The 21,997-nt window shown below is 41.2% G+C and overlaps 1 protein-coding gene across 1 annotated transcript; it reads left to right on the top strand.

Moving 5' to 3' along the window:
• The first annotated feature begins 14,619 nt into the window (after positions 1-14,619).
• LGSN (lengsin, lens protein with glutamine synthetase domain) lies at positions 14,620-17,798 on the top strand. Its single transcript, XM_019496545.1, has 2 exons — positions 14,620-14,886; positions 16,599-17,798. The coding sequence occupies exons 1-2, from the start codon at positions 14,650-14,652 to the stop codon at positions 17,796-17,798; spliced, it is 1,437 nt and encodes a 478-aa protein (XP_019352090.1). The 5' UTR covers positions 14,620-14,649.
• The last annotated feature ends 4,199 nt before the right edge of the window (positions 17,799-21,997 follow it).

The raw sequence follows: 21,997 nt of genomic DNA, 5'->3' as shown, positions 1-21,997 counted from the left end.
GAAAGAGAGGCCATCTCAGTGAGAATTTGGATGAAGATTTAGTGCGTATATCATATTATACAAACATTCTGTAGGTCATAGCAGTCTTTGAAAAGCAATATGACTTTATGACTTCTTCTTTTCACTTGTATTAAATCAGCTGGGCCAAATTCTGAGGTCCTTACTCAGATTTTTTAATTGTATCCTTGGTTAATCAAAATTCTTACTGATCTTAAACAAAATACTATGTAGAGAAAAAAAGTAGCATCTTCAGGTGGCTATATATGGAAAACATCTTTATGTCCTACAATTCTTGCTATGAAGGTGACTGAATAAACTTTGGTGCAGTTTGCTTCAGAGTTTATTGTTCCCAGGTATGCCATTTGCACATGTACCCAGGACTGCAGAATGTTGAGCTGGGGCAAAGCAGCTGGCGGGGGGGGGGGGGAGGTGGGGGGGGGAGGGAAAGGGGCAGCCGGGAGCAGGGGGTGGCCTGCCTGCCCAGGGCTGCTCCAACCCTGCTCAAAGTACTGCAGAGGAGCTAGCCAGCAGGCAGCCCCCACACTGAAGCACCCTTGTGCCCCAGCCAGGCCCATCAGAATCTACACATACATTGCAACAGAGTAAATAACTCTGCTGAGTGATAGTACTTGTGTTTGGTAGTACTGTCCTATGCCAGAGTTAATTAGTTTGCTCCATACTAGTAGCACTGTATGTGTAGACAGTGATGTTTTACTGTGGAGCTAATTAGGCAACTTTGCAGTAAATGTCTAATGTAGACACACCCAAAGAGATTTCCTGTAGTGTGCTTTTTGGGCCCTACTTTCTATCAATAATACTGGATTTGACAGGCTTTTTTGCATTAAGAAAATTTTAAAGATAAACTTTAGGGGAGATTAATTGGAACATAGTGTTGTATTACTGGTGTTCAAAAGCAAGAGGAGGATAAGTACATAAAGCAGATGATGGGTGTGTTACTTTAGTAGACAGAACTGAGTGATTTTCCCTGTAGACCAACATGACAACAACCTGTATCCCTGATTACTTTAGTAGAGTGAAGCAAGGGAAGGGGGCCAGAAGAGGATGGCCTTAGAGAAGTGCTCTAGAGAAAAGTCATTTGTGAGGAAAGTTGTGATGGCTACATTTGCTATGGAAGGAAATGGAAGCCACTGTTTTGTATACATGTAGATTTATTTTGCATATGATCTTTCTTACATAAGGTTTCCAAAGAACTTGGTAAGTGTTACTATCTGAGCAGGGAATCAAAACAGTTTGTGCTGTGACTATTTCCCCAGTATCACAAAGACACATAATTCATTCCAGGTTTGATAACTACTGTGTGGTTAATATATAATGATCTCTCTCAAGTGTCTGAACTTCATCGCATCCTGTTATGCAGGCAGCTTTACAAGTGTGGCTCTGCTACATTCAGGCTGTAGAAGGTGGCATAAAATAAAAAGAATCTAATGAAAGAAGATCCGTTCTCCCTGTACGTTATGAAGAACAGTCTTATGGGGCTCCCTCAGTCCTAGGGTGATGTGTTGAAAAGATGGACCAAAATCAGATTAGTGCATCCACTAGCGACCTATGCTTCCCTACAAAACAGTCAGAAGGGTAGATACATCCTGATACCACTTCCCAGTGTGGAGCAGTTTCCCATCCTACTTAGTTCAGTGGACCATGAGCCAACAGTGTGCTCTTATTGCAGAAAAAGCCAGCAGCATACCAGGTTGTTAAACAGCTCTTGCAACTCAAGGGAGGTGATTCTTCTGTTCTATACAGCACTGGCGAGGCTTCATTTGGAGTACTGTGTCCAGTTTTGCACCCTACACTTCAAGAAAAATTTGAACAGATTGATAAGAGACAACAATTATTACAGGTCTGGGAAACATGACTTATGAGGAAAGGCTAAAAGAGCTGGACAGACCTGAGAAGAATCTTCTCTCCTGGAGAAGAGATGGCTGAGGGGGGATTTGATAACCATCTTCAAATGCCTGAAGGGAGATTATAAAGATACGTGGTTAAGGCATGCCAGTTTCTATGGTTAATAGCACACTAGGGAGGACTGGGCCAGCATCCTATCCATCTGCCTTTGACTTCATAGTTCAAATGACCAGCTATCCATTTACAGCTGAGTTGACTTATCATGACTAGGAGTCTAGTCTACTTAACTCTACCATTTTCACAGCTTAGTTGCAGAGCTGATTTTGAGGCCATTTGCCAATGGTCCCACACTTTGCCACTGTATACTGTATAATTTAATAGGAAATTCCCCAGAAAGTAAATTATATAATAAATATAAACATTAAATTCAAATCTAAATTTAAATCTAAATGTATATACTATATGAGTTGTAACATATCATCATAATTTATTATATGTAGCATTCTACAAAAAGTTTAGAAATACTAATAAATTCTAACCTTAATAGAAACAATTCATTTTAGGTGTTGAATGCTAGCATGCAGCATCCACCAGCAGTTGCAGATTTCATTCTTTGTCTACCGTGTGAAAACTTGTCCATACACAGCGATCGCATGTTCTGTGTCTGTTGAATTGGTTGGAATTGTAAGGCAGCATTTTGCCAAATTGTAGAGATGTGGAAACTGATCAGAAACAGAATCCCAAAACTAAGTTACATTCAAAGGCATCTGGCATTCTTTGACAAAGTACATGTGAGCAGCACATTCCTTGTCATGTCTTTCTACCATCTGGGGTTTGATTCAATTATCTGAGGGTCAAATCTCATAAAAGGCACCTGATTTGGGTACAAAATGTATTAAAAATGTAGGCAGCTGGCTGTTTAAATCAAGGTGGTAGTGACTGATCATACATGTAGTACTGATTTAACTTTGCAGCTATTGCCTGAAATGGTTCTTGTCTGCATTAGTTTTCAGTTTGACAGTCTGAAAATTGTTGTGATGCCATATCTTTGACTCAACATATAAAATCTATCAGTTTGTTGTGAGCTTTGTGTATCAAAACCTGCTGACTTTCAAAACACATTAAAAGGTCCATGAATCAGATTACATTTTTAGCCAAAACTTAACTTGATTTTCAATGTTGCTCTGTTTTAATGAATCACAGGTCACATCCAGATGAGTGCAGTCATGTGGTATGTAGCACAACAAACACGTTTGCAGTGCCATGTACCACACAGTCTGGTGTTCTCTGCACTGCATATAAAGGGGTAAAAAAAACTTGGAAAAACCCCCCACTGAAAAGTGGAATTGGGTTGCCTGGAGCTGTGCTGAGGTGGCCAGCAAGGCTCCACTCTGCAGGATCACCGCAGCTGCAGCCCCTAGAGGCTCCCAGGATCCCAGGTAAGAATGCTGGGGTCAGTACAGTGCTGGATCCAGCCCCCCTACCTTCCATGTGGTAACTTGCTATGTGGCAAAGCGTGCACGTCACAGGCATTCCCTGGGAACAAGTAGCAGTGGTGCAGGTGTGTCATCGCTACTTATCCCCAGGGAACCAAACATTCATGCACGTCTGGAAACTCCCACAAAGTTGAAGCATATACTATATTCTGGGTGTGATTTCAATCTCATTGCACACAAATTACTGGTAGTTACAGGCAACTGGTAAGAGGGGTATGGGGGGGGCATGTGTCTCCCCTGAGATTGGCCCTGAACTCGGCACCGCTCAGGATGGGGCAGTTTTTTTTGCTGTGTGGGAGGGTGGCATGTTGGGGGGGTGGGCACTAAGCTGTGGCACATAAGTATAGGAGTTGATATGGGGCTTTTGGCCCGCTCCTGGGCCCGCCCACAAATTGTGCCCCCACCCCAGACTCAGGAGGCACCAGCCACCACTGCTGGTAGTACCTTATATTTTTTGCATTATTTTCATGACCAAACTGTGTCAAACCATGAATTCCACCTTGTAAGCACTGGTTTTGGTGGAAGTCACAGTTGCATTCAGATCCCTGTTTTGATTGGTGTTGGACTCCCCATATAGAAGCTAATGGCCCTGACAATGTTTGAATGCATTTTTAAAAGAGGATCCAGGATATCTACATCAGGAAGATGTGTCAGATATCACTTACTAAGGAAAGAATGTGTGCATTATAGGTAACATGGATTGCGTTGGGCATCATTCCATAGAGCACATCAGAGAAAACTTGGCACATATACATTGCATTATCAGATAGAAATGCTGAGACATTGTTAAAGTCTAAACCATAATTTACAACTGCCTACACTCCAGTTTGTGTTACAGTTGAAAAATTTACAGACTTGAGTTGAACCAGATCTGTTTGAAAACCAGGCAGGTCGCAGTCTTTCTGGCACCCAAGTACAAATAAAATGTAGAGTACATAGTTATCCTGTGCATCTGTTGTTTCATCTGCTACAGCTAAAATTGAATTATATTCTGCCAATGCAGATTTTGTAGACTAAACATGCAAAGCAGTTACTTCCGGTGGATAATCCTGGTAATGTTTGTTTGCACATGGGAAACTACCAACATTTGGTACATACTTGTTGAAGTACTCCCTTAGTTTCAGGTTATAATTTTTTTCCAAATGTATGTTGGCAGCAGTTAATGCCTCCACTAGCTTGAATATAACTTATCTTCTTGTTAAACTGCTTTCAGTGGTTCTTTTAGGCTAGGAACATAAAGGGGTTTAAGTAATCAGAAACCAGTTTAAATCTGTAACAGAAAATAACCCTTCCTGGTTTAAGTTAAATCAGAGTCCCCCAGCATCCTAGCATGCTCTGCATCCTTGGGCTGGGCTCTCTGTTCCAGTGGTGTAGGGCTGGCCCTGTCCCCAGCTGCCAGCAGGGACTTTTCCATCCCCAGCAGCCAGGAGCAGGGTGGATTTTCCCACCTCACCCCCTTCTTGGCTGGGGAATTGACCCAACTGGGACAGGGGAGTAAAGCCCCCACTGCTGGCTTTCCCCCTCTGATGGGCACAGGGTGGGCACCTCAGCTTGCAGGTATGTCAGGGCCTGGATCCAGGGCAGGGACAAGGCCCTGGGCTGCAGCTCTGCCCAGGAGGTGCCAGGCAGCCAATGTTATGGCCCCCTGAACTGGCTCCAGCGAAGCGGTGGCAGTATGGTCCATGTTCACTCAGTAGCTCCTGGGATGGCAGGAGGGGTCTGGAATGGAGGTGGGAGAGGGAGGGGGGAGGAGTCTGCCTTTTTTCCTCCCCACTTCCTCCTTGGCTGGCCTGCAAGTGAAGTAGGGGGCATGACTGGCATGACTGGGTAATTGCCAAGATCCCAGCTTTGGGGAAGCTGCAGTGGGGGTTTTACTCCCCCCAATCTCAGAGTGGCCAGATCACCTGGCCATGCTCCCTGCTTGGCTGGCAGGCCACCTGAGGAGGGGGTGGGGGGAAAAATGGCCCCCACTGAGGGCTTCCCACTCCCTGTGTTGGGCGCAGCTCAGTTGGAATTCAAAGCCAGGTATGGGGAGCTGTTTCCCCCACACTCCCTCCTCAGCCATCCTGAGTAGGGGGCATGGCTGGGTAATTCAGCCACTCCCAGCTTTGGGGGTGTAAAGCCCCTACTGCTGGCTTCCCTGCAGCTGGGAGCTGGGCTGGTCACCTGGCCATGCCCCCTGCTTGGCTCGCAGGCTGGCTGAGGAGGAAGCATGTGGGAAAATGACCCCCACTGAAGTCTACCCCACCCCTGCACCTGGCACAGCCCAGCTGGGGGCCCAGAGCTACATGGGGGGCCTTTCCCCCCTCTCAGCTGGCCACTGGGCAAGAAGGGGGTGTGGCTAGGTGTTTGGCCCAGCTCCTGGCTCTGGGTGTGGGGGGAGGGAGGAGAACTGCCCCACTGGGGGTTACCCTCTCCCCCCCTTCCCCAACACTGGGGAGACCCTAGCTGGGGTGTCCAGTGCTACACAGAGGGGAGGGTTTTCCTGCACACCCCCTCCCTCTGCCAGCCCAAACTGAGGATGGTACGTGGCTAGGGGGACTGGCTCTGGGCATGGGGAGAAAGAGGAAGAGGTGCCCTGCTATGGGTTTTCCCCCTCCCCTCTTCCCCTTTCATGGGGGAGACCCTGGCTGGGGTCTAGGGGGTGGGATGGGTTTTCCACCAAGCCCGCTCCTCAGCCAGCCTGGATTGAGGAGGGGGCATGACTAGGGGGACCAGTTCTGGGCACTGGGAGAGAGGGAGAAACAAGCCATTGGGGGCTTCCCTTCTCCCCCTTCACCAGCGCTTATGAAGACCCCAGCTGGAGGTCTGGGGGAAGGGGGTTCCCCCCATGCCTTGTCCTCAGCTGACTGGAAGCTAAAGAGGGGGCATGGCTGGGGAAATCACTCATCTCCCCACTGGCCAGCAGGATGGGAGATGAGTTCTGGAGCCCCCTGGTGCCTGGTTTGGGCCACTGCAGGGGTCTGGCTCCCTTTCACTTTTGAAAAGTGAATGTGTTCACTTGCTTGTCAGTTCAATCTAAGCAGTTTACAGAAACCTGCAAAGATTGAATCAATTCAGCCTCGGGCTTTTTGACTGTCTGTCTTTAGTCTTAAACATCAAGGACATTATTATTTTTTGTTCTGACCTTCAGCTTCTGCAGAAGCTTTTCACTTTATAGCGATTCAGACTCTAGATGGCAATCAATGTTGTTTTTCCTCGATACATCCAGAGTCACGGTACAAGATGAATAAAACAATTTACCACCATCTGAATATAAGATTTCTACAGGGAACTGGATTACATGATCCTGAGCTTAAATTATTTAGCTTTAAAAATTTTTTTTTACTCATCTTCAGACTACAGCATTGCATTTAACTTATTAAAAAATGGGACTGAAACAGTTTCGCTTCACCGAATGGGGCCTTCACTTAGTCTATATCACTGGCAGACCGTACCTCTCAGTCACACCATCTATGGCTGCAGTGATTGTAGCATTGTCTTTGTATTGTGATAAGCATTGGGACATTCTAAAACAGTGAATAATAACTGGGGAGGGGATTAGGTTGATTCTGCGGGAAATTGCAGAGTATGTAATATTTTCTGGTGATCACAGACAATGATTTTTTTGTAGTTTCCACAAAAACTGCAAAACCATGAATTAAATAGACCCCTAATGGCCTTCAACACAAGCCTGGAGCAAGCCTCAAATTCATGCCTTTGGAACTGTGGCAAAATGACACAATCACATTACCACTATGCTCAGGATATCATAAAGGAATATAAAATAATGAATTAGGTAGGGAAAAGGTGGACTGGGTGTTCCTATTCACCTCGTACACCCCCTGCCGTCAAACCAGGGAACATTTAATGAAACTGAGATGTAGCCATTGTAGAAAAACCTTTTCTATCAGTTACTTTTACAGCACAGTGAAAATGCACCATGAAATCCATTGCCACAAAATACAGCAACAACTTAGTAGGATTTATAACAGGCTTAATTGTTCCCATGGATTACAAGCACAGCCAGACCTAGGTTACTAACGACTAAAGAGAAAAACAAAATGAGAATCAAAGGAAGTTTGGAAGCAATATAAACCTGACCATAAACTAACCTCTAACTAATAGGGATTAATAAGAAACATTCCCTACATGCAGGTTACTTTAGGAGAAATTTTCTTGTGCTTTACTCTGAATCAGTAGTACTAGTCACTGTTAGAGACAGGATACTCCACTTTCTGCAGTGTGTTTTAATTCCCTTAAAGCTGTATTTCTATTTAAACTCATGTACAGACAAAGATTAATAACTGGTGTCAGAGCTTCATGATAAAAATTCATAGTCATGAAATTATTTCATTATCATTATTTTGTAGCAGGCTCTCTAGTAAAAAAATTGTAAAATAACCTTAGGTAGCAAAGGACATAGGGAAGGCTAGAGGAATGTGTATAACAGTATTTTAGGGTGCCCAGCTGTGTACACAATCTGGTACTTTGATACCTAGTGTTACAGCTTTACTATAAATTGTTGCTCAAACTGCCAAACAAAGCATTTTTCAATATCAGTGCATTTGTTAAGTCAGCTTCTCTTTGTCCTTGCTGTGTCCCTAGACAACATGTAGCAAAGTGTTCTTCCTGTTCAGTTCATTTCATTAGTCTGACACTTTCATCTGTAAAGGGCTGGGAAATTGTTCACTTTAGATGCAATGTGGGTTAATAAGCAACCATGGGATACAACTGCTTTTGAGCAAGCAGAAAATACCTAGCTAATACTGGACCTGAGCAATATCTTTTATCAAGGTGCTTTTTCTATCAGTAAAAAAACAAAATTAATGCAACCATCTTCTCTAAATGTCAGCTATTTTTAAGACTCCCAATGATGTCTGGTACTAATAATTTGGCCAAGAAAGGCAGATCCTAACTGATTAAGCAAAAGAATTTTCTTATGAAACATACATGTAGTGACTGCAAGACAAATAGGCCAAATTTAATAGGCTGAATTATAAAAATTCCTGCTCAGTTTTACTTAAGTGGAAAACAGAGTTTTGCCTGAAAAATACATAGACAAAAAATAAATAGTGAATGTTTTTTCTATACACAACTGAATTGCTATAAATATGTGAAATACATATACCTTCATATATATGCACGTACTTCCTTTATAAAAAGATGGCCAGTATGGAATTTAGCCTGGTTTTTAAGGATTCAAAACCTTACAATGAAAATCTAAATTTATTTTAATTGTCTTAACTATAGTATTTGATAATTTGCTAAGAACCTAAGGGGCATGCCTATTTTGCATATATAGTTACATAAATCAATTTTACTAAATGGATTTTAATTGGAAACAGAGACATCCATTATTTTGTATGTAAGGAGAATTGTGAAAAGTGAATACAATATTTTATATAACACAAATTAGGAAAATATGCTTTGGGAACTGGAGGAACAACAGTATAATTATTGTTATAAGGTATTTCATAGATTCATAGATTGTTAGGGGCTGGAAGTAAACTTGTAGATCATCGGGTCCAGTCCCCTAGCACTAGGCACATATTTATTCATTGTTATTAGAAGATAAAGAATCCTCCTTCATTTCAAAATCCTGATAAGGTTGCTAAGTAATGACAGTGATTTTAAATATCACATCATGTATGGCAACCAAGCATTTTAAAGTGAGAAAATGAATAGTGAATATGAAGATATTATAAAGTTTAAATTGCCCATAAAATGTCTGTTTCAAATTCATGGAGCTTATAGGGTTTTGGATCCAGTCCATAGTAAATATAAATAATATTAGTACTACCTGACTGTTATCCACTGTGTTATTAATCAACATTTTTTTCTTATTTTTATTTTGGCATCTAAATATTTTGTTTTAAGAATTATATACAGTTAAATGGAAAATTTCATTTGATATAATTATCAATCAACAATAATTTTAGTCCATTATTTTTAGCTTATATTCTTAAGATCCATGTATATGTTATATAGGATCCAAATGGAAAAGCTTTTAACATTGATGGATGGTATAATTAGGTATACATGACCTTACTTATGTAGCTCATTTAGGTGTTATTAATGTTTATGTGCCTTATATTTATGCTTTTTCAGATTGATTTTGTGTCCTGTTAATATTTTAGATAACCAAAGAAAGAACAGCATTTATTTTAAGTTAAAGTTATTAGGTGTGATAAATTTGACCTGAAAAGCATATTTATTTTAAGTGCACAACATTTCAGTAAGGGATCAATTTAAAATCTAAAAAAGTGTTTACAGAGTTTAAATGAAAAAAATCAATAAACAGTCTATATTTTGGTTGCCAATGAAACTTCATCTAAAAATACAAACGTATAGGGATTTTTATTTTTGTTTTTTGGGCTATGAAAAATCCCCAGTCTTATAAAAGAACTGTTTGAGCCTTCAATACTGAAACCATACCCTATCTGTATCAGAAAGTCATATGCATGCAGAATCAAAGCCAGAGCCCTATTCTGACAACCAGAAAGAGTCAAAATTGACTCTGAAGATTGTTCTTAACTACCCCAGTCCACATGAGTAGCCATTTCCAAATGCAGTCAGACTGGTAAAAGCACCATTATAAGATATCTTTTATTAGACCAACTAAAATAGTTAGAAAAAAGTCTTTTTTTGCAGGCTTTTGGAAACAAACACCCTTGTTCAGGCAGAGGAAGCATCTTCAGGTGTTTTGTACTCTTTCTGGATGATCCAGGAAGAGGGAGGGAGGGAGGGGAATGTTGACCTATAGCTGGAGTCTTTGGATAGAAGCAGTATCTTTTATTAGACCAACCAAATAATTTTTAAAAAAATTGTTATTTGCAGGCTTTGGGACATACACGTTGTTTCTTAGGCAAAATAAATAAATAAAAAAAATTGGTGAGAGATATGAAAGATGGTCAGAAATCCCACAGGTATGGAAAAGGCAGTCTTTAGAAACCTGATCTGCAGGAATGGAAATTTAGGAGGGTTGCAGGGAACAAAAGCAGTTTACCTGTAGGTATCAGGTGTCAACCAGGTTGGGAGGGGGGCATAAAATCAATGCATTATTGCCAACCCAACCCTGTCAAAAATCATGAGACAAACTCTTAAAAATCAAGCAATTTGGTACACAAATCATGAGATGCTATTTTTGAAGTGTGCGTGTGTGGGGGGGAGGGGTTATTAGTGAAGGTGTGGTGGGCTGTAGGTGTGTGTGTGTGGTGGGGGGGGTTGGAGGTCTGTTTGCTCAGGTCTGTCTGCTTGCTGCCTTTGCTGGGGCCCTGGGTCCCCTCCCTGCCCTGCCAGGCAGAGCAAAGGACCACTGGGGGCAAAGGCAACAGTGCAGAGAGATTCAAGCAAAATACTAGTCCAAGCAGTTAGGCAAGTCATTTTAAAAGCTCCATGTTTGAAGCTAGGCTCCTAAGTGAATGGGGTGCTTAGCATACTTGCAAGTCAAACTGGCCAAAAATTCTTTTGGAAAAGCACAAAACACCTGCAGATGCTCCCTTTGCCTGAACAAGGGAACTTGTACCTGAAAGCTTGCAAAAAAGACTTTTCCCAACTATTTTAGATGGTCTGATAAAGATATCTTAGTGTGGTGCTCTTACTAGTCTGACTGCATTTGCTATGTACTGAGCTACAAGGACAAAGGAGCATGCCTCCTAGCCAATTTGATTTTTCTTTCAGGATGGCTTATCTCAGAACCCAATATGCAACATGCCAGTTAGTGAAAATACAAATTGTGGCAGACAGTGGGTGAGAAATAGGTAGGGGTGGAGGGAGGGAATGTTGACCTGTAGCTTTGGGTAGAGGTTAATACAATACCTTTCATTAAATCAACTAAATAGTTGCAAAAAATGTTGTTTGCAAGCTTTCAGAAATATAAGTCCTTTCTCAGGCAAAAACCAATAAAAGCAAACAAGAGTCTACATGACCACTAAACTAAAACATCATTCCTTTCATGTCGTTGTACATTTATGGCAATCCCATGCATCTGAGTAATTTTTCTAAGGCAGTTGTTTTATTCAATCTTGTGTATAGCAAAATTGAGTAATTAATTTTGACATTGGGTGTTGTCCTTTATTTATTAATGCACCATGTAAACATTTAACAGGTCTATTTATTAATACTTTTTGATACATTTATGTTTATAATGGGGTGTGTGGGGCCTCCAATTTTCTGTTTTCCCAGGGCCCCAGTGAACCTTAACCCGCCTTTGGATCTTGGCTGCTTCTTCTGACCCTGAGTGACCTCCAGACCTGGCCACTCGTGGCTTGGCATGACATTCATGAAGTCACCTAGTCCAGGCCCAATCAAAGTAGGATCATTCCTGAATAGACTAACCCAGACAAGTGTCTAACCTGCTCTTGAAAACTTCCAAGAATGGAGATTCCACAATTTCTCTAGGTTGCTTATTCCAATGCTTGACCACCCCCATAGTCAGAAAGCTGCTCCTAATCTCCAAACTAAATTTCCCCTGCTGCAGCTCAAGCCCATTGTTGCTAGTCTTGTCCCCTATGGTCATGGAGAAAAGCCCAACTTAATCTTCTCTGTAATCTCCCTTCAGGTATTTGAAGATTTTTATCAAATCCCCCCTCGTTCTTCTCTTCTTCAGACTAAACAACCATCCTTGTCCTTTCAGCCTTTCCTCATAAATCTTGCCTCCAAGGACCCTAATAATTTTTCTTGCTATGCACTGGACTGTTCACATCCTTGTTGAAGCATGGGGCACAAAACTGGACACAGTACTCCTAGCGAGGCCTCACCAATGCTGCATAGAGCAGAAGAATCAGTTCCCTTGATTTGCAAGAGCCATTCATGTTAATACAACCCCATATGCTATGGGCTTTCTTGCAACAAGAGCACACTGTTGGCTTACATTCAGCTTATGGTTTACTGTACCCTCAGGTGCTTCTGTGCAGCATTGCACCTTGGCCATTCGTTCCCTAGAGTGGTTAAGTAGCAGGATAGACACATCCAAAACTACAAATGTCTACTACTAAGGCATAGGGAACGTCTTTTAGTTGTAGTCTATAGAAAGATCTCAAGGCATGGGTTGGGTCATATTTATATGGAAAGCAAAGCTGGTAAATTTAATTAAAAGCACTATGTTTCCAACCAATGCTATAGGAAGTCTTAAATAAAGGTTTCAGAATAGAAATTGGTTGAGACCTTAACAATGGAGATGGCACTGGATTCCTATGATTACTATGATTATATTAGCTAAACAAAAAGTGCCCTGACTATGTATTGTGTCTAGGTCTTTAAAATATAATATGAAGGAACTGTACTGAGCTGGACACAGTAGGTTCCAAATAACTCTTTACTCAATATACACAACATGCAAGGCCTAGTTCATACAGTACATGTATATGATTTTGCCCTCTTTGGGTTCTAGCATCTTCTATAACATGGAACTGTCCAAGTATCACCAAAATGGAGATTTCATATCTTACTTCTATACATTATTAAACATATATTACTCCATTTCTATACTTTCCTTATTGCCTAAATTGAAAGGAAGAGCAGACAAATGCCCTCATAAATAGTTTGTAATTAAAATAGGTGAAATACCAAGAAATCATTGGTGGGAAGAAGTGGATCATTTTCATCATTTCCCCTCCATTACTTTCTTATTTTTTATTTTTCTTCAGCCACCTACATTCTTTCTCCCATGCCTACTGCACCCCAAGAGAAACACTTATCTCCTTTCTCTTAATTTTAATGACACTATGCCCTCAAAATTTCTGTGACCTTCTACTTGCTGCTTTTCCATCAGAAACTGATAAAAGTTGATTGAAAGGTATTTGGAAGCTTACAGCAATCTGTGGTGGTGGAAGTGTTTGCTGTTCTTGCTATCTCTGGCTCTGTGGGGGAGTTGGGGTGGGTGTTAAAAGTCAGATGTTTTTCTAACATTATCCAGACCTTATGCCTCTGTTTCTTTCCTCAGTTAGACTAAAATACGTGCAGTCTAAAAATTAATATTTAGAGTAGAACTAGAAGTCAGGGGACAAGGTTCAGGAAATCTGTGAGAGTGAGCTACCAGCCCAGATTTTTCACTCCATTACAGCAGTTTTATATAGTCAAGAACAGAAGCCAAGAACAGGCAGGAAGGCAGCAACCACACTCAGGAGTGTTTGACCTTATAGGATCATAGAAACATCGAATCATAGCAAAGTAGGGCTGAAAGGGACTTCAGGGGTATGTTCCCATGCGTGGGAATGTGCATTTCCCCAGGGACAAATAGCAAGAGCACATAGTTGTGCTGCTGCTATTTGTCTCTGGGGAATGTCCCTGCACGTGTGCTTTGGTGCGTGGCAAGTTGCCCCTGGTGGGGTAGGGAGGCTGCTAGTAGCCTTACCTGGAGTCCTGGGGGCCTCCAGGGCTGCAGCAGCAGTAATCCAGGTGCATGGAGTCTGACTGGCAGCTGGAGAGTGGCTCTAGCCGGCCAGGCTCAGGTTTAAGGTGGCACATACTGCAGCCACGTGTGCTGCCCTGCTTTTTTGTGGCATGTTTTTTTTACATTGTGAGATCCCAGTGTAAAAAACCCCATCACACTGCAAATTAGCAGTACAATAAACATGTGTGACACGTGCAGTGTGTGGTGCCACAAATGGGTTTGCGGTGCCACAAACCGTACTTGTGCACTCGTCTGGATGGGCCCCAGGAGGCCATTTCAGTCCAAGCCTCTGCTCAGTAGGGATACATTGTTCCTATTTAAGCCATTTTAGACAAGCTTTTTTTCTAATTGTTGTTAGAAACTTTATGAACAACACTTCCATAAGAGGCTCAAAGCATCAGTCACCCTAACTTGTAAAGGGTAGAGCAGGAGGACAACAGCACTGTCAATGTCCTGCCACTGCAAGGAAAGGAAATGGCTAAGTAAACTATCCTTTGGATACGTATGTTTAAATAGGGGACTTGCTGCTCTTCCCAGCCAATCAGACGGCATATAGATGTAGGCTAATATACAATCAGGCTAGAAGGAGCTTACTGCTCATGTTCCTAATGGCCCTTTTGTGTCCTCGAAAATCTCCTCATCTAAGTTAACAGGGTTCTCTCTGGGAAATCCTCTTCTGTATCACACTACCTTCTTATTTATTACATACACAAATCATCTAAGTAATTTTGTAAAAGACTTGTGGGAAATTATTATGGGTGTAGTGGACCTGAAGGACAAAAATGGCAAAAAATATTTGCAAATTAGTTCCAAATCTTCCCACTATTTTTCCAGAAACAAAGTCATATTAAAACTTTCTGGCAAGAGTTTAGTATTTATTCAGTTTTGTCACTATTGCACTTTTTAGTACAGTAGATGGTTGTGAGAGTACTCACAGGTTTGTCTGACATGAAGCCTCCTGTTCATTTTAAAGAGCCTAGCAGAGAGCCTGAAATAAGCAGCCCTGGAAACCAAACTCCTCTTCACCTAGTCTCTCAGCTTGAACATATTAAACAACAGATGGCCAGAGACAGCATACAGTTCATCAGATTTGAAGCGACAGACCTTCATGGGGTGTCAAGATCCAAGAGTATTCCTTCTCGATTTTTTCACGTGAGTTTTTATGCTTCTACTTGCACTTTGGAATTTCATGGTCCAGCTTTTATTGCTAATATATGTTTCTTCATAATGCAGGCAGCAATTTAAGCTTACAAAAAATCATATGTTTCTCCACTCATTAATGTTCCCCAGAGATTTGGGCTTCTCTCATCACCCCAAATCATTCATTCCTCTGCCCTGAAGAAAAACAAATCTAATTAAATAAGGTTGGCAATTTCAGTTCTCTCTTTTCCCAGCAATCTTCTGCCACTGAATTATCTTTTTCACAGTCACTACAATTAAAAAGAATGTTTCATTTGACATCATTATATTGCAGGAGAGGACTCAAGAGTACATGCTAGAAGAAACAAAAATGATTTGCTAGAAATCACTTTGGGCATGAAGAATTCTCTTTTCAGCAATCAAATCCAATAAGAAAGTAACATAGAGAATAGCATGATGGCTTAATAAAAATACTTGTTGTAGTGATGCTCCAGAAAAATAAGTCAAATTACAAAACAATGCATAGCTTTTGTGTGTATACCTGACCTGCTGTCCTTTTTAATATATTGTTTATGATATTTAATGTGGGTGGCTTATGCTGTATTTTTACTTTACTACCACTATGAATATTTCATGTTTTACTGAGTGATCACAAAAAAGATACTGACATGACAGGAAGCTGAGCACTTTTATTTCAGGCCTCTTTTGAAGCTAAAGCTGTTTTCTCATTATTTTGCACTTATATTTTGCTACACCTTTTATCTCTGGCATTTATATACAATCTACTCCAACAGATGTCATTTGGACATTATCAGGAATAAACTTTTTTCAGTCAATTTGTTGTGTGTGAGGTGATGGGGTAATTGCACTATCTTTTTCAAGCATTACCTCAAATTGCAAGTGCCATTCTCAGCTTATTCAAAGTCATATTTTTATGTTATGTAGCACCCCAAAAATAGTGCTTTGCATGAGAGTATAAACTCAAAGGTATCTTAAAAACATATTTAAAAATAAATTTCAGAGAAATAATATAGCTTTTAATGAATGGAGCAGAATAGTTCTTACCCTCAACAACTAGTCAATGCTGCATTTAGAATTAGATAATCTTGCTACAGTATTTCCTGCATGGCATGGTGTCGGCAATGGAATAAAAGCATTGTATAGGGAATGTGTAGGAGAATTCTGTGAATACTGAGGTAAGATCAGCTAATTAACAAAAAGAAAAAAATGTTTTAACACTAGAATGCTTACTCAAAATTAACCATAGCACGGAGCTTGAAATCATTTGCCAGTGTTGGTAATGATTATTTGGTTAAAAAAAAAATCTATTTGTAATGTCCTTACTTGTTGCCTTTATCCCTAATTCACTCAATTTGCAGATTTAAGTGATTCCATAGGGGTAAAGACAATAGAAAGCCAGACCTGCCACCTTTTCAGTCAGTGATATTAAAGGTGAGTTTTGCATGGCATTCCTGCTCAAAACTTTCTGCCTTTCAGCCGGTTGCTGGTCTCCACCTCAAAGATGACTTCATTTTAATGGAGTTAATACTATAAAGATTTTGTAGAGCTCTTCCTAATTTCTTGAGAGGAAAGGTCCTATGGACAAACACTAGAATGCTTACTCAAAATTTGCATATATTTGCAAATTATTATTATTGTTACTATTATGACATATAATTCAACTGTGAGAGACTCATTTATCCATTCCTAACCCCTCTCTTTAGGAAAAAGCAACCCATGGTGTTTCCATGCCTAGAGGTTATCTTGAACTGACCCTGAATCCTAAGGACAATGAAGTGGGCTATATAAGTTCAACTAGTTTTCATCGTGACATAATCCTGAGCCCTGATTTATCAACATTTAGAGTTTTACCATGGACTGAACAAACTGCTAGAGTAATCTGCGATCCCTTTACTGTACTAGGCAAACCTGTATCAACCTCACCTAGGTACATTGCCAAACAACAGCTGAGCCAGCTTCAAGACTACGGCTTTTCACTGTACTCTGCCTTTACTTATGAATTTTGTATTTATGGCATTGCTGAGGTTATAAATTCAAAGACAATATCTTTTCCTGCAGCAACTTTACTAAATAACCAGGACCAGACTTTCATTCAGGAACTCATTGAAGGAATGTATTACATTGGTGTCAACATTGAGAGCTTTTCTTCTTCTGCTGGTCTTGGACAGATGGAAATCTCTTTTCATCCAGAGTTTGGCATTGAGGCTGCAGACAGTGCCTTTGCCTTCAGAACAGGCATTAAAGAAGTTGCAAAGAAGTACAACTACATTGCAAGTTTTTTTTCAGAGATAGGATTCTACAATTCAGGGATTCTGGCTCATAGTCTATGGGACATCAATGGTCAGAAGAATTACTTTTCGGGTAGCTTTGGAACTCGGGAGCTCAGTGATATTGGCAAGTATTGGCTCGCAGGACTCTTGTTGCATTCAGCAGCTCTCAGCTGCTTGATGGCTCCTGCTGTCAGCTGCCGTAAGCGTTATTTTAAATATAGTAAGGATTCAAAAGAGACTGTGAATGCAAAATGGGCATACAATGATAACAGCGGTTCCTTTAACATCAAATGTCATGGTGGAAAAGGCATTCAGATAGAAAACAAGCTAGGTTCAGCTACGGCAAATCCCTACCTGGTACTTGCTGCAACTATTGCTGCAGGCCTGGATGGAATAAAGAGAAAACTTAGCATCCAAGATGTGTCAGAAGAGAAACAGAATACTTCTCATTTGAAAGCTTTGGCAATCCCTCTGAAACTAGAAGATGCTCTTGCTGCCCTTGAGGAAGATTTATGCATTAGGGAGGCACTGGGTGATACCTTTATTCGATATTTTGTCACCATGAAGCGTTATGAGTTGGAAACTGAAGAAATAGATGCTGAAAGGAAAAAATATTTAGAATATTTTATTTAAAATGAAACAAAACTTCCTCTCTCAACTGATGGAAAGGATTAAACTTGTAGTAGCACTATGCAAATACCTAAAGATATATAGAAAAATACATGGAAATTAGTAAATATTTATAAATAATTCAAGTTGTTTTCTTTTCTCTTTTCTTATCTAGTAGGTGGTGATTGTACCTTGCTATACAGGTAGCAAAATGGAGCATTGGTTTTCACAGGGCATCACCAAGACCAAAACTCCAGGGTAGCAGTAACACATATACATGCCTTGAATTTCTTGGGTGATCCTCTCCTCCTTTCCTTCAGAAGCATTGTACTTGACAGTTCCTATTGTGCAGTATCAATATCTCTTTACTGGCAGATTTATTGATTACAATGATTTGGTATAAAGTTTTGTTGTTCACCTATATTACAACTCCTGAGAGCTATATAATAATTCAACATGTAGCCAGGCTGTTGTTTTGGGTCCCCATCCAATGGATGCATCTACTTTTAAGTATCCTTTGTCTAAGGTGGGGTGCCTCAGCCCTTGAAGAAACACTAACCTTTGCCAACTCCCCAGTACCTTATACATACCCATTCTCAGAACTCTACTTCAGTGCTCTGCATTCATGTGTTAACTCTTCCAGAGCATTAGACAGGTATAGCATGTTGTGCACATAGACTTTGCATAGGATTCTTAGGTTATACCATATTTATCCGAATCCAAGATAACTTTGAATTTAGAGACAACCTCCCAGTAATTAAAAGCTATACATGGAAAATGATAAATTTGTTATAATTATCCATGTATAGTATCTAATTATTGGAGGATCATCTTAAATTTACACCCCTCCCCCCAAAACTGCTGCAGCAGGGAAAGTAGTAACAGGGGCCAAGCAGCAGAGAAAGCAGCAGTATGCGTTGCAGGTAGCCCGCCTCATGTCTCCTGGCTCCCTCAACTACCATCCTGCCACTTTCCCCCCTCACCTCCAGCCCTTTCCTCCACCACCCACTTACTCTATGTGAGAGCTCTGGCTCTGCTTCTAGCTCCAGTCTGGGGTGTGGAGCACATAGTGGCCCTGAGACTGGCCAGGCAACACCAGAGGTGGCAGGTCCAGCTGGAGCCCTGGCCCTGGCCCTGGCCCTGGGTTAGAGCCAGGGCTGGGGCTATAGCTGCAGCAGCTCTCCTGTTGTTGCAAAGTCTCCCCTGCACTCCCCCACCCTTTATGTTGGATGTGTAAAAAGACTTTATCTTGAATTTGAGTAAATACGGCATATGAGAAATTATCTTTTAAATCTGAGAAATATAAAAATCAAGTAAAAAATAAGCTGTACATGTATTTCTTTGCCTCTTTTCCCTCACTATTCCAGAACATTTTGGCAGTATGGAGCTTCTCTTTCTCTCTCTTTCTCTCTCTCTCTCTCTTCCTTTCCCCCTGCTACAAGTCAGATTGTTTTGGTATTAGCTTATCAGTAAGCAGAATTCCTATTTCTCATACTAAACTATGTAAACTACTCCTCTTTTTCTTGCTTCTTATCCTACTATGTCCTGTGGGGTCTGAGAGCTATATACCCCCACTAATACTAATACCTGATTTCTTTGTTCTCCACTCTCCAATTCAGCAACGTTCTGCAGAAAACTTTTGTCAAACTTGTTTCTCCACTCAGGCAAGCTCCTTAACAACCTTTGTTCAGTGAGAGCATGCTTATTAAGGTTAACAATTCTCCACTGCTCCTGGTTTGGCAGAGATGTGATACAGTCTATCAGTAAATGACAGATTCCATGTCTGTAAAGCAATTTCATAGCAACAATGTCATAACATCACCAGAATTCATATATTTCACATAGATTCCTCAAATCGCTACTATGTACCTCCCAAATTTGGGGCAGCTCCCTCTTGATTTTGTGGTCCAGCACAGTGTCAGGCACCATTTTCATGGAGAAGCATGGTGGACCCTCCCACACCTCTGATTGGCCGAGGGGCCCTGGAAGTCCTGCCCCTCACCAGAGATTGAGAGATGGTCCTAAATCGGGGCTTATTAATGTGTCAATTAATGGCTTCCCCAGGCCTTGTCAGAGGATTAAACCCATGGAAGCCATTAATTGTTGCATTTATTAAGCAGCCTAAGATGCAGTTAGTGGTATCTGTGGGCTTGATCAAGCCTGTGGAAACCATTAACCCCATCCTAGACTGCTTGCTAAAGCATCAGTTAATGGCTTCCATGGGCTTAATCCTTTGATCAAGCACAGGGAAGCCATTAATTGCTGTGTTAGCAAACAGTCTAGGATGCAGTTGGCTTCTGCAGGCTTAATCAAGCCCATGGAAGCCATCAACTGCATCCTAGACTGCTTAATAACGCGTCAATTAATGGCTTCCATGAGCTTGATCACAGGATAATGCCCATGGAAACCATAGGTTGCTGTTTGAACAAGCAGTTTAGGATGGAGTTAATGGCTTCCATGGGCTTGACCACACAGTAGGAGGGGAGGCAGCTCCTTGCCCCAGCAGGCAGGTAGGCAGGCAATACCGGGCTAAGCACTTGCAATGCAATGCAATGGAAAAAAAAAGTCAAAGAAAAGAAAAAAAGAACATGGAGGTTGGGCTTCTTTGTTTATGGGCTGGCCAACTGGTTCCTGGACTGAGCCTACATCAGGGGCTTAGTCTCCAATTTGTTCCCTCTTCCCCTCTTCTCCATCTTTCCCTCTCCTTGTGCTTCAGGGCTCCAGGGCTTCCCACTGTTTTCTGTTTCACTACTCCCTTTTTTTTTCTCCCCCCCCCCCACTCACTCACTGATTTTATGCCTTTTTGTGGTCCCTGCACTTTTTCAGAGATTGATCAAGTTGCGGTTTCCTTGAAAACTGTAAAATTGCAAATTTGCTAAGTCCCTAATTACATAATATATGTACAATGTGACAGAGTTTTCATACTGCCATACATGAAAGATACTCCTGGAGGAATGATTTTGGTTTCTTGTAGTGAGCTCTGGTTGTTCAGCACTAGTAGAATGCCATGCAATTATATCACATTAACTTACTACGTTTTTCACTACCATATCTCCTCGAATAGAAGATGGCCCTGTTTATAAAACAACCCTCCCAGTAATTAGATTCTATATATGGAAATTTATAATTTTTTTATAATTTTCCAGGTATAGAAACTAATTTTCGGAGGTTTGCCTTGAATTTTTCTCCCCCTCACTCCTATAGCAGGGAAAACAAATCTGGAGGGCCAGGTAGCCCCTTTGCTCTCTGCTTCTGCCCCAAACTTTCCCCTGGCAGGACCTTCCACCCTCCTTACTGTCAGACTCTGCTTTCCCTGAGCACATGGACATGAGGAGCAAATTTGAAAACAATAATCTTTAAATTAAACATGGATACAGTAATTGTCATATAGTATCCGTGCACTTAGTTTATCCAGAATTGATGTATATTACCTTTTTTTTAAACTGCTAGAAGTTTTAGCACAGATACTCCATAAACACAGTTGAGCGGCACTTGGACACCTACTTTTATGTAGTACAAATTATGCATGATATTAGTCCAAAGACAAAGGCTTGTGACTTACATAGTTCACCAGTCAACAGCATTACAGTACATGACATAGTTCACTAGTCTACAGCTGTAGTGACCCCACAGCTCACTACCATTCTAGATGCGTGTGCTCCAGATACTCCTCCCACAAAATGATGCACATACTAATTAGCCCCTACTCATGGCTGGAACCAGGTGTTTTAGTCACAAGCCCTGGGATGCTCCAGAAATTTATATGCAGATGAGACACAGGGCAGCCAGGTTCAGCTTCACCTCAGGTAGGGTAGGGCCACACTAATCATATGCCCCAGCTGAGAGAAGGGGATGACAGAGGGATTTTGGGTGAATCGTATACAATGTCACCAGAATCAGTGGTGAGGGGGAGTGCACTTAATGGGCACTACCATATGTCTTATTTAGATGGGCTACACTAACCTATTCTTGTGATCAGTTCCCACAAGTATGTTTGCCCAATGTGGCCCATGTGTTTTATAGTCATGCTCAGTGTTGGCTCAGTATTTAATCAGCTTCAAAGCTGGTTTCCATTACTGAGCGCATACTGCTTTTGGCAATAATAAACAATGTATTTAGTGAGATTTTGTAGTATAAGAATATAAGATGAGGGGCTTTTTTCCCCTCATGCCAGTTGCTGAAAAAACTCATCTTGTATTTGAGTGAATACAGTAATTTTGTTT

Source organism: Alligator mississippiensis, chromosome 1 (genome assembly GCF_030867095.1).
Source record: "Alligator mississippiensis isolate rAllMis1 chromosome 1, rAllMis1, whole genome shotgun sequence".
NCBI lineage: Eukaryota > Metazoa > Chordata > Crocodylia > Alligatoridae > Alligator > Alligator mississippiensis.
The sequence above is the reverse complement of the archived record's forward strand: the minus strand, read 5'-3'. Positions and strand labels throughout refer to the sequence as shown.